The sequence below is a fragment of the Bos indicus x Bos taurus genome, chromosome 3 (assembly GCF_003369695.1).
Source record: "Bos indicus x Bos taurus breed Angus x Brahman F1 hybrid chromosome 3, Bos_hybrid_MaternalHap_v2.0, whole genome shotgun sequence".
Classification (NCBI taxonomy): Eukaryota; Metazoa; Chordata; class Mammalia; order Artiodactyla; family Bovidae; genus Bos; species Bos indicus x Bos taurus.
The window spans coordinates 106,900,827-106,913,923 of record NC_040078.1 but is presented as its reverse complement, the minus strand read 5'-3'; the positions used below and the strand labels follow the sequence as shown (position 1 = coordinate 106,913,923).

Genomic DNA, 13,097 nt, shown 5'->3' with positions numbered 1-13,097 from the left:
TGCTCACGGCGACATGACGTGGTGTGCGTATTTTCGGAGTTAGTTCATGTTTGCCGCTCTTAGCAGTAATTCTCATTAACTTGGGAAATTCTCTTTCTATGCACTCCCATAGCCGTTTGCTTCTAACATAATACTTATGACTTTATTATTATTTCTTTGTTTGCTGTAATGCTTTGTAGGCCCGTGGGGACAGAGAATGTGATCTTACTTAACCTTTTTATCTTCATCACCTGTCGTAATGAATGGTCCATAATTGACACTTAATAAATATTTGTTGAAATCAGTGGTAGGAGAATTAGAGGTTGAAGTGTTCAGGGGACTAGAGAAAGCATCCTTGGAATGTCTGTGTGTAGAGTTAGAGAAAACCAGAGAGGGCCTTAATGGTCAAGGTAAATTGAAAAGGATTGATTAGCTAGAAGCCTCAATAAGGATGGAGAGTAGATTGGTTACTAGGATATAATAAAAGTGTGAGCCATGAACCGTGGACACAGAGAAGGGCAGAAGGAACCCTGGAGCAGTTCTCGGTGATGGTGAGGTTGTCGCTGTGCAAGTGTCCAAAGCAGAGCGAAATGAAAGTCATCTGAAGTGGGAAGGCAGACGAGTTATACAGACGGGACGGCACCTGGCTCATCGAGGTGATGCCAAAATTGCCAAGAAAGATGGCAGAAGATGAGGTAGGGAGGGTAGGAGTTAGGTGTGAGGTCTCCAAGGAATGGATTGGCAGACACTGGAAGGTGGCTTGGCTAAGGAGGTATTCAGAATCCACGGGGAAAGCTGCTGGAGGTGGGGCGGGGGAACTGGACTTGGCTGATGCTGCCAGCCTGCCAGCTGTGGGCCGTGAGTGATGAGAAGACCTGCACTGAGGCAGGAAGCAGAGCCTCCTGCTCCCAGTGTACAGAAGAGGAGACAGAGATACAGGAAAGGGGAAGAACTTGCCCAGTGTCTTGGTCATTCAGGCTGCTGTATCAAAATATCGTGGCCCGGATGGCTTATAAACAGTAGAAATTCATTTCTCATAGTTCTGCAGAAGTCCAAGAGGGAGGCAGATTTGGTGTCTGGTGAGGTCCTGGTTCCGAGACTGCTTTTAGCAGTGTCCTCATGTGATGGGAAGGTCAAGGGAGCTTTCTGGGTCTCTTTTATAAAGATACTAATCCCATTCCCTTAAGACCTGCTGCTGCTGCTAGGTCGCTTCAGTCGTGTCCGACTCTGTGCGACCCCATAGACAGCAGCCCACCAGGCTCCCCCGTCCCTGGGATTCTCCAGGCAAGAACACTGGAGTGGGTTGCCATTTCCTTCTCCAATGCATGAAAGTGAAAAGTCAAAGTGAAGTCGCTCAGTCGTGCCCAACTCTTCGCGACCCCATGGACTGCAGCCTACCAGGCTCCTCCGTCACCCCGAAAAGGTCCCACCTCCAGATACCTTCGGATTGGGTGTTAGGATTTAACCTATGAATTTTGGAGGGACACAGCATTCAGTCTACAGCACCAGTCACCATAGTGTAAGGAGAAGTGAGGATGCTGCTTGAGGTCTTGAGTACATGAAGGTTTCGGTTCAGATGAAGAGACAAAGGAAGGGCAGCTTCAGGGCAGTTGTCACGGTTGTCAGGAGCTCCGTGAGGGTATGACAGAGACTCACGGGGTGGAGGTGGAAATAGGCTGGTTTTCCTAGGACACTCTGAAAGGCCCCTGTCCCAGGAAATCCCTCAGTCTCCAGCACACAGGGATGGTTGGTCACCCTGGTGGGGGAAGGACCTGTGTGTCTGTGTACATCGTGTTGCTGGAATGAGATTTTAGGAGTAAGGCAGGTGCTGTGGGAGGAGGGGAATAGGTGGGACAGGCCAGAGACCGGTGAGGGACAGGAGACAGATCTCTCTCTCTCTCACAACCTTGAAAAAATAAGAAAGAGAGAAGAAAAAGGACTGGGAAGACTTAATTAAAAAGCAGCTCACAATAGCAAGTGCTTGCGAAATTGCTTTGCTGGTGGGATTGCAAAATGGTACAATCATGCTGGAAAATTGTTGGCAGTTTCTTACAAAGCTAAACGTATACCATATGACCCAGCAGTCCCACTCCTAGGAATTTACCCTAGAGAAATGAAAACATGTTCTCACACAAAAAAACTGTACACGAATATAAGAGCTTTATTCATAACTGCCCCAACATGGAAACAACCCAGATTCCTTCAGTAGAGGAGTGGATAACTATTGTGTGTAGAATACAGGTATAAGGTATACAGATATACAGGAATACTCCTCCACAGTGGAAAGGGGCAGGCTATTGCTCCAGGCAGCAACGTGGATGGGAATCTCACGGCCATTGTGCTGAGTGCAAAAAAGGCAGGATCTGAAGATTACATACTCTGGGACACCATTTATATGACATTCTGGGTAAAGCAACGCTGGGAACAGATCAGTGGTTGCCAGGATTTAGGGGTGAAGGCAGGATTTAACTGCACAAAGTCCCACCTTTTGGGGTTGATGCTCCTGTTTTGTTACCCTGATTATAGTGGTTGTTAACACAAATCTATACATAGTGAAAACTCAAGCTGTACACCAAAAAAAAAAAAAAAAAAAAAATTAACTGCGTATGAATAATGAAAATCTATAAAAAATGAAATCAAAACAAAGTTGCAGAGCTCTCAGACCAGCTTTCGTTTCTTTTTCAGGTGAAACTAGTGAATATTCGCAACGACGACATCACAGATGGCAACCCCAAGCTGACCCTCGGCCTGATCTGGACCATTATCTTGCACTTCCAGGTAGGGTCTGTGGTCTGGGGTCCTGGTGCTCAGTTTGGACATGGCCTGGACAGAGCTAGAGATTGCTCTGCTTTCCACGGGCACACTGAGCCTTCCTTCTCTGTATTTGTCAGTGAATGAGGGAGTGGGGCAGAGCAGGAGCTCTGAAGGAAGAGGAGCATTGGCCTGGAGGCAACGCTGTTGCAGTGTAAACCAAGAACTTCCTCATCATTTGCATGATGAAGGGGGATTTTTCACCTGTTTATGCTGTGGCTTTGGCACTGACAATCTGGTTATTAGCAGTCTGCTCAGCTGAGTCAAAACTGGCTCTCTGGGGACTCAGAATGTGAGGGATGAGGAGAGATGTTGGATTTGTTGCTCAGGAAGGGTGGAGTGAAGCCTTATAATCCTGCTTTGATGTAGCCTTTTCTTCGTCTCTAATGATCTTAAACAAGCCTGGTTAATTGTAGCACTGTCTTAGTCAGGTTGGGCTGCTGTAGTGAAACACCGCAGGCTGGGTGGTTTGCAGCAAGCATTCGCTTCTCATAGTTCTGTAGGCTGAAGTCTGAGATCAGGGTGCTAGCATGGTTGGCTCCTTGGTGAGGGCCCTCTTCCTGGTTATATCCTTAGGTGACCTTTCCTTGGGGCATGCATGCACAGAAAGAGATCTCATGTCCCTTCAACTTTTTATAAGGGCATTAATCCCATTATGGAGACTCCACTCTCCTGACCTCATCTAAACCTAATTACCTCTTAAAAGACCGCACCTTCAGATAGCATCACATCAGGGCTATTATGGCTTCAATATATGAGTTTCGAGGGGACACAAACATTCAGTTCATAGCAAGCACCTTGGTATATGTGCTTGTAAACACAATCTTGTAGCATCCATCACACCCAAGAACAGTGGCATCTTGGTAGTGTTCACATGGTCACACAGCCTTCCTGTTCCTCCTCCCTAAGGCAAATCCTCTTCAAGTCTAGATACTATTGGAAAGTCACAGCCCTATTTTTATAAAAAAGACTATCTTGAATCACGTTAGCTCAACTTAACAAAACTATTTCTCAGACAACTCTCGAATACCCAACTGCTGTATGCAAGGCTAATAGATGACAGGGATCACTTCTTGAGCAGGTGGGAAAAGAAGGCTTTTATAAATACCTCACTCAAGGCGCTGCCTCCAAGGTCAGTGTGGCTGTGATGTCCCAGTTGGGGAGTCAGCGCCACCTCCTGGGTGAATGCAGAACATCAGGTGTCCCAGAATTCCTGAGAATCTGAGAACTTCTGAGAACTCAGGGATTATAATTTCTTGGGGCTCTGGTTTGGAGCTGCTGCTGACAATCTGCAGCATAAGTAGGCTTAGGAAAGCGTGGAGGTAACACGTGTTTTTGTGGAACCACAGGGTGTCCTCAGGCATGCTTCGGATATAGGGATAACCAGGAACATGAATTTGGCAAGTGTGCCTTGGCAGGGTTGGAACAAGAACTTTGTTGAGTTTTCATAGCGTTATCCCCTTGGCACTCTTATGAACAGCGGGCTGTTTTAGAGGAATCTTTTTGGTTGTTTGTATGCCACAAACCACCTTTCACTTTGAGACACCAATGCTATCCTGTAGCTGTGAGGTAAGAGGAATCTGTCTGCTGTGTCTCCCTTTCTCCTGACTGCAACTAACTCACTCACTCAACAGAAGGGAAATTCAGGGGCCAAGGAATGAAAACTGAATTGGCTAGTTAAACTTTTCCTGGGACAGAAGATATGGGGATAATGTTCCTTAACTGAATATGCCATTAAGAAAATGTTCTAGAATTCTCTCTCTTTAAAATTTTATGAAAATTTTCAAACATTTATAAATGCAGAGAAAATCGTATAGAACTACCATATACTCATCACGTAGCTCACCAGTCACTAACTCATGGGCAGCGTTACACTGTCTGTTTCCTGATCCATTCATCAAACCCTCCAGTAGGTTATTTTGAAAGGAGTCCCAGACATCATATAATTTCATCTGCAAGTGTTTCAGTATGTATCTCTGAAAGGTTCTTCATTTAAGCAAAGCACAAAATTATAGCACTGTAAAAATCAGTGATTTCTTAAAATCATTGAATATCTAAGCAGTGTTTAGATTTCCCCAATTATCTCATTTTAAAAATGGCTTGTTTGAATCCAAAGTCCACACATTGCATTAAACTTCTCTTCTCCTCTTTTTGTCCCCTTAACTGTTTGTTAAAGAAATCGGTCTTTTGTCCTGTGCAGTTTATGGAAAGATGCTGGTGGCGTCTCTGGATGTTTTCTAACAGTCTCCTCCATCCTTCTGTATTGTCTGTAAACTGGTGCTTTGGATCTAGACCTGAGGCTGAATCATACTAAGGTTCCCTTTTTTGTGCTGGGGCAGGGCAAGGATGGTGGTGTTGCACATCAGAATGCACATCAGAATGTCTGCTGTCTGTCTTTTCATCATGTTAAGCTTGATTAGTGGGTTCAGGTGTGACCAGCCTGATCATTCCTTGTAGAGGCTTTCCCCATTATCCCTTCACCTAAAAGTTTAACAGCTACTGTTTCATTGTTTCATTAGAAGTTGCAACATGGCGGTACTCAAAATTCTGAAATTTTTTTCTAAAGCAGAACTTTACCTCATCAATTACTCTGAGAGATAGTTCCTTTAGGAAAGGGAAGATAAAAAGATAAATGCTTTTATATTGCCCTCTGTTTCACCAGTTTTCAAAATAATTAGTTGATTCTCTTCAGATTCTCCGTAAGACGGATGAAAGTTTCATTGCTGATACTCATCTTCCCTTAGCAACACTGTGACTCATGGATTTCTACCAGACTTAAATGTGTTCCAGTTAAATATAGCTGTCATTCTTCATAGTATTCAGCTCCTCCTCTGGCCAGTGAGTTTTTTCACATTGACCCTGAGTCCTTCCTCATGATCCATATAGTCTTTGATAATGTCCTCTATTTCTTGTATGAAGAGCTGTTCCAGATACTTTTTGTATATTTCCTGTTTCAGGCCCGGGATTAGCAGCTTCTCCAAGGAACTGAAATTCTTTATTGACAACAGTCTGAGTGCTTCTTGGGTTGGTCACTCTTTCTGGGTGTTTTCTGTGGACAAAACTAGCCAACATTTGTATTTGTCTTGTAAGAAAAAGTCAAGAATTTATAATGTTTCTAATTGATATTTAGAATTAGAGTTTTATTCAACCTCTTTGACTTTGTATTCTTTTTTTTCTTATGCTAAAAATCTTGATCCAAACAAAGCAATATATTACTTATTCCCTTTTCCATATACACACATGCAAACAACATGGATGCAAGTATATAGAAAATCATGTATATATTATAGTGCATATACAAAATCATGTATGCATAAATTTATATATTTGAATAAAAATAACAATGATAGTGTTATTATTAACAACACAATTACTGAAAAGTTTGTGATTTCTTTAGTGTAAATCCCCTAAGGACATAGAAATAATTTTATGTTAAAGCCATTTGAAATAACCTCTCTCTGTGTTGTTAAGCCATCAATCTGATACACAGGTCCATTTGTATTTTATATTTTTTCAGTTTTTAGCGATTGCTTTTCTCCCTTTCAATTTTATTTTGCATTATATAGATCATATACATTGTTACAATGGGAAATTTCGAAAAGTGAATGCAAGGTGTGTTCAGCGTTTCGTTTCTGCCCCCTCCATCCTGTTTCTTCTCTTTCCAGCTGTTTTAAAGCATCTTTGGTTATTCTATCGGTTGTTTATTTTAAAAAGTAGATTCTTTTTTAAAAACAACTTTACTGAGGTGGAATTTACGTACCATAAAATTGACCCATTTTCATTGTATAATTCAATGATTTTTATGAGTTGTACAACCATCACCATAATCCAATTTGAGAACATTTTCATCATCCCACAAAGGTCCTTCCTGGCCATTTATGGTTATTCCATTCCCATCTGCTGCCTCAGGCAGCATGAATCTATCTATTCTCTGTTTCTATAGACTTGCTTATTCCAGACGTTTCATTTAAATAGAAGAGTCTAATATGTGCTTTGTTGTGTCCCGCTCCTTCGCTTAGCGCGCTGCTCTCGGGTTCCTCCGCGCTGTAGCGTGTGTCAGTACCGTGTTCCTTTGTTGCAGAGGAGGGTTCTGTTCTGTGGGTTTGCCATATATTTTGTTTATCTGTTCAGCAGTTGATGGCCGTTTGGGTTGTTTTCACTTTTAGCCGTTATAAATAACGTTGATACGAATGTTTGTGTGGATGTATGGCTTCACTTTTTTTGGGTATATACCTATGGGTGGAATTGCTGGGTTGTATGAGACCCAGGTTCAATCCCTGGGTTGGGAAGATCCCCTGGAGAAGGAAATGGCAACCCACTCCAGTGCTCTTGCCTAAAAAATTCCATGGACAGAGGAGCCTGGTGGGCTACAGTCCATGGGGTCACAAAGAGTCGGACACGACTGAGTGACTTCACACTCACACTCACACGTGGTAGGTTTATGTATAACTTTTTAAGAAACTGCCAGACTGTCTTCCAAAGTGGCTGCTCCATTTTACATTCCCACTAGCACAATTGTGTGGCCTCCTGTTTCTCCACGTCCTTGTCATTATCATTGTCTGTCTTTTGGTGATAGCCATCACAGAGAGTGTGAACTGTATCGCCTTGTGGTTTTAGTTTTCAGGAAAATATATTTTTTAACTGAATTCCATAAACATTTACTGAGGTCCAGCTATGAGCAAGGTCTTAGGTAGAGTCTGTGGGAGATTCAAAATTAAACTAGGTACAGAATCTCTCCAGTTTGACTGCATAATTCAAAGGAGTGTACCGTGAATTAACTTGATAGAGGTTTAAAGAATCAGGAAGGTATGGGAAAGGACGATGGAACACAGCCTGTACTCAATAACTGGCAGCAATTATTGGTAGTAGCCTATTATAATTATTAGTGAAACTTATAACTTTATGGACTTTTGACCTAACCTGCTGTACTCTGCTGTTACTGATTTTACTGAAAGATATAAACAGGTTTGCCCTAGTCTGTCTGCTGACGCATACTGGCTACCTGCTTTTCTCTGTTCACTATTTCAGCATAGCTGAATTTTGTCTTCTTATGGAGAGAAGTTATGCTGCCAGAGTATTTTCCCAGATGCAACTAATTACTTTTCTTTGCTGTTCTTGAAGGCTTGGCATTTGCCTATCAATTAGCTAAGTGTTTAGAAGTGTGGGGAAAGATTCCCTGCTTACAAAGCTTTTGGTTAACTGATAAAGGACCATATAGAACCTCCATGTAGAGGTCTTGCTGTAGATAGGAAGTGATGTGTCTCTTGCTAGTTATCTATCATTGTGATTTTCTAGTCTTTAATTGTTGAGCTAACTGTTCTGTGCTAGCTGTTCTCATCAAGAGTGTGTGGTATATAAAGCCAAATAGAAACGCAGAGAACTATCAAATGTTAGGGGATCAGTAAAATAGTCATTCAAAAAACTAGATCATGGCATCCTATCCCATCACTTACGGGCAAACAGATGGGGGAAAAATGGGAACAGTGACAGACTTTATTTTCTTGGGCTCCAAAATCACTGTAGACGATGACTGCAACCATGAAATTGAAAGACGCTTGCTCCTTGGAAGAAAAGCAGAGACATCGCTTTGCCAACAAAGGCCCATATAATCAAAGCTGTGGTTTTTCCAGTAGTCATGTATGGATGTGAGAGGTGGACTATAAAGAAACCTGAACACTGAAGAATTGATGCTTTCGAACTGCGGTGCTGGAGAAGACTCTTGAGAGTCCCTTAGACAGCAAGGAGAGCAAATCAGTCAATCTTAAAGGAAATCAAGCCTGAATATTCATTGGAAGGACTGGTACTGAAGCTAAAGCGCCAATATTTTGGCCACCTGATGCAAAGAGCTAACTCATTGGAAGAGACCCTGATGCTGGGAAAGATTAAGGGCACGAGGAGAAGGGGATGACAGAGAATGAGATGGTTGGATGGCATCACTGACCCGATGAACATGAGTTTGAGCAAACTCCCGGTTATAGTGAAGGACAGGGAAGCCTGGCATACTGCAGTCCTTGGGGTTGCAAAAAGTCAGACGTGACTGAACGACAAGAAAAAATAGTCATTATAGCCAATCTCTGTTATTGGTGTTAATGAAATAGATTAATGATGGAGATACATAGGTGCTGGTTGTCATTTCGAGGGAGTATGCAATTGAAGGAGAGGCTGATTCCAGAGTAGAAATTTGCTACTGCTGATGGGACTGGTAACTTTTTAGAGATTAATGATTTACATTTTAACACCTACTAAAAAGATACACACTAAATGGGAAATAAATGGTTGACGTTTAAAAAATTTTTAATTTGAGTTTTTAATTAATGAAAATTTTAATTACCCAGAGAAGTACAGAAAAGTATATAACAGATCTTTATGTGTATAGTCACCTTCAGAATTAAACAGATATTAATAGTTTATATTTGCTTCAGATTTTTTTCCTTTCTTTTTAAAAAAAGAACATTTCAGATACAGAAATTTTCTTGTTCCTTCATCCCCCAGGTAAATACTGTCCTGAAGTTGAAGTGTATCATTCTTGTATATGCTTTTGTACTTTTATGACAGATGAATGCCTTTTTTTTTTTTTTTTTTTTAATATCAGACACATCGTATCTTCTATATATCCTGTTTTCTGTTTTTTTTTTTTAACCATGTTTTTGGGGTCTATCCGTGTTGATAAAGGAGGACCTGATTTGCTTATTTTAACTAGTTTACATTGTCTATTATTTGAGTGAAGGCCCCTGCAGCTGTGTAACACAGCTATTATTATTTGCAGTAAATTATGTATTTGTATGAAGGAGACATTCATTGCTGCAGTAAACATCTGTCCTTATGCATATGGGAAAGTGAGTTTTGTGGCTAGATACCTGTTGTATACTTTTTCTGTACACTTCTTGTTTTGCCAGTAACTCTCAGAAGCCCGCTGTGACTCACAGGGCTGTGTGACACCTACTGCTGTCTAATGTGGTTGGTTGTTTTCTGGATCCCTGCCCTAGGACACAAGCTTAAATATGGAGGGATTTCATCTCTTGTTTTCTTCTTTGCCTTGATTAGAGTAGGCATTCAATAAATGCTCATTAAATGAATGGATACTTCTCAAACCTGTGGGGTAGGTAGACCAGATGGCTAGACTATGATGTCTGTTTTCCTGTGCCCATTGTTCCAAGGAGGAAGCTGAAACACAGAGATCAACTGACTCTTTGAGGTTACATATGCAGATACTAATAGTAGAATTTCTTATCTCTTGGTTTTGTCCAAGCCTGTTTTACAGTACCTGTTAGGATTTATGGTTTTCCTAGAAGATAAGTTCTTGAAAAATCAGAATCTGACAAAATTAGCTTTCCAGCTTTCAAGTGTTTATTAAATACTAGTGTATGTTTAGCACTTGGAAATTTTAAAAGTCTGGGAGGTCAGGTCAAGAGTGGTCTTAGCCAGGCAGATTCAGGGTTTACATTTTTTTATTCTTTATGACACTTAGTGCTTGGCATATAGATGAGACATTTTTTCTTATTTGTGGAATGAATGAATGAGCTCTGGAGTCTTTCATGCCCCCTGTCTCTATAGGAGACCTGTGGGCAGTAAACAGTTATCTAGTAAAAGCCATAGGAGAAGACGTGAAAAACAGCAGGACATCAGAAGCCTGCTTTCCCCGAAGGCAGCCGTGCGTGTGCTAAGAGCTCAGGTTTGATGAGAGGATGGTCCAGGGGGCTGTCCTTGTGCTCAGAGATAACTTACTCGGGGCAAAAGGGGAGGCAGAGGCCATGTGGAGAAAAGCAAGCACCTGAACTTTGGACCTTGGAACACAGCTATTTTCCTCAGAGCCTCATCAAGAAAAAGAGCCTATCAGGGCCCAGGCGGTGGTGGGGTGCCTCATACCTCTGAGCTTCAGTAATAAATGGGGAGAACAGGGATTGACTATAGGCCAGGCATGGAGCCACGCACTTTATAGACAGCATCCCATGAACCCTCTCTTAACCCCATTAAGTGGGTAGTAGTGTCCACCTTTTACCCGTAAGGAGACTGAATCACTTAGCCAGTTACTTAGCTACTAAACCTGCCTGCTAATGCAAGAGAGGTAAGAGATGCTGGTTTGATCCCTGGGTTGGGAACATCCCCTAGAGAAGGAAATGGCAACCCACTCCAGTATTCATGCCTGGAGAACCCCATGGACAGAGGAACCTGGCAGGCTACAGTCCATGGGGTCACAAAGAGTCGGACACGACTGAAGCGACTTACCACTACCTTGCTGAACTCTCCGCTCCTTTCCTAGACCAATTTTCCTCTGGAGTAGAAGGAAATGAAAGCCTGATTTGTCCAACATGTTCAGAAGTTCAAGGAGGAAAAGGCTCCTAGAAGTCATCTGTTCGACTTAACCTGCAGTAGCAGTCACAGCCAGAGGCCATTTCTTGCCCCAAGTTGAGTGTGTTTAGGAATTGGGTTTGCTTTTATTTCAGGAATGGAACAAGACCCAGAAGAACAAGACTATTCAGAACAAGGCCCAGTTTCCCCCTCAGTCAGTCTCTTCCATCAGGAAGCTTCCATAAGCCTCTTATCCTTCTCCATCAGAGGACAGACAGAATGAAAACCACAATCACAGAAAACTGACCATTCTGATCACATGGACCACAGCCTTGCCTAACTCAATGAAACTATGCGCAATGCCGTGTAGGGCCAACCAAGACGGACAGGTCATGGTGGAGAGTTCTGACAAAATGTGGTCCCCTGGAGAAGGGAATGGCAAATCACTTCAGTATTCTTGCCTTGAGAACCCCTGAACAGTATGAAAAGGCAAAAAGATAGGACACTGAAAGATTAACTCCCCAGGGTGGTAGGTGCCCAATATGCTACTGCAGATCAGTGGAGAAATAACCAGAAGGAATGAAGAGACGGAGCCAAAGCAAAAACAACACCCAGTTGTGGATGTGACTGGTGATGGAAGCAAAGTCCGATGCTATAAAGAGCAATATTGCATAGGAACCTGGAATGTCAGGTCCATGAATCAAGGCAAATTGAAAGTAGTCAAACAGGAGATGGCAAGAGTGAACATTGACGATTTAGGAATCAGCGAACTAAAATGGACTTGAATGGGTGAATTCAACTCAGATGACCATTATATCTACTACTGTGGGCAAGAATCCCTTAGAAGAAATGAAGTAGCTATCATAGTCAACAAATGAGTCCGAAATGCAGTATTTGGATGCAATCTCAAAAACGACAGAATGATCTCTGTTTGTTTCCAAGGCAAACCATCCAATATCACAATAATCCAAGTCTATGCACCGACCAGTAATGCTGAAGAAGCTGAAGTTGAATGGTTCTATGAAGACCTACAAGACCTTCTAGAACTAACACCCCCAAAAGATGTCCTTTTCATTATAGGGGACTGGAATGCAAAAGTGGAAGTCAAGAAATACCTGGAATAACAGGCAAATTTGGCCTTGGAGTACAGAATGAGGCAGGGCAAAGGCTAATAGAGTTTTGCCAAGGGAACCCACTGGTCATAGCAAATACCCTCTTCTAATAACACAAGAGAAGACTACACATGGACATCACCAGATGGTCAATACCAAAATCAGACTGATTATGTTCTTTGCAGCCAAAGATGGAGAAGCTCTATACAGTCAGCAAAAACACAACTGGGAGCTGACTGTGGCTCAGATCATGAACTCCTTATTGCCAAATTCAGACTTAAGTTGCAGAAAGTAGGGAAAACCACTAGACCATTCAGGTGTGACCTAAATCACATCCCTTACCATTATACAGTGAGAGTGACAAATAGATTCAAGGGATTAGATCTGATAGAGTGCCTGAAGAACCGTGGATGGAGGTTCGTGACACTGTACAGGAGACAGGGATCAAGACCATCCCCAAGAAAAAGAAATGTAAAAAGGTAAAATGGTTGTCTGAGGAGGCCTTACAAATGGCTGTGAAAAGAAGAGAAGTGAAAGGCAAAGGAGAAAAGGAAACATATACCCATTTGAATGCAGAGTTCTAAAGAATAGCAAGGAGAGATAAGAAAGCCTTCCTCAGTGATCAGTACAAAGAAATAGAGGAAAACAATAGAATGGGAAAGACTAGAGATCTCTTCAAGAAAATTAGAGATACCAAGGGAACATTTCATGCAAAGATGGGCTCAATAAAGGACAGAAATGGTACGAACCTAACAGAAGCAGAAGATATTAAAAAGAGGTAGGAAGAATACACAGAAGAGATATACAAAAAAGATCTTCACGACCCAGATAATCACGATGGTGTGATCACTCACATAGAGCCAGACATCCTGGAATGTGAAGTCAAGTGGGCCTTAGGAAGCATCA

At 42.1% G+C, this 13,097-nt stretch overlaps 1 protein-coding gene across 8 annotated transcripts in view; it reads left to right on the top strand.

Annotated features, from left to right (window-relative positions):
• Window positions 1-13,097, top strand: part of MACF1 (microtubule-actin crosslinking factor 1) — a 340,530-nt gene that overhangs the window by 146,417 nt on the left and 181,016 nt on the right. For all 8 annotated transcript variants that reach the window (XM_027537746.1, XM_027537756.1, XM_027537747.1 and 5 more), the window contains one exon: window positions 2,665-2,757. In XM_027537746.1, the coding sequence (XP_027393547.1) occupies window positions 2,665-2,757 (93 nt within the window). The remainder of the gene's footprint in view (window positions 1-2,664; window positions 2,758-13,097) is intronic.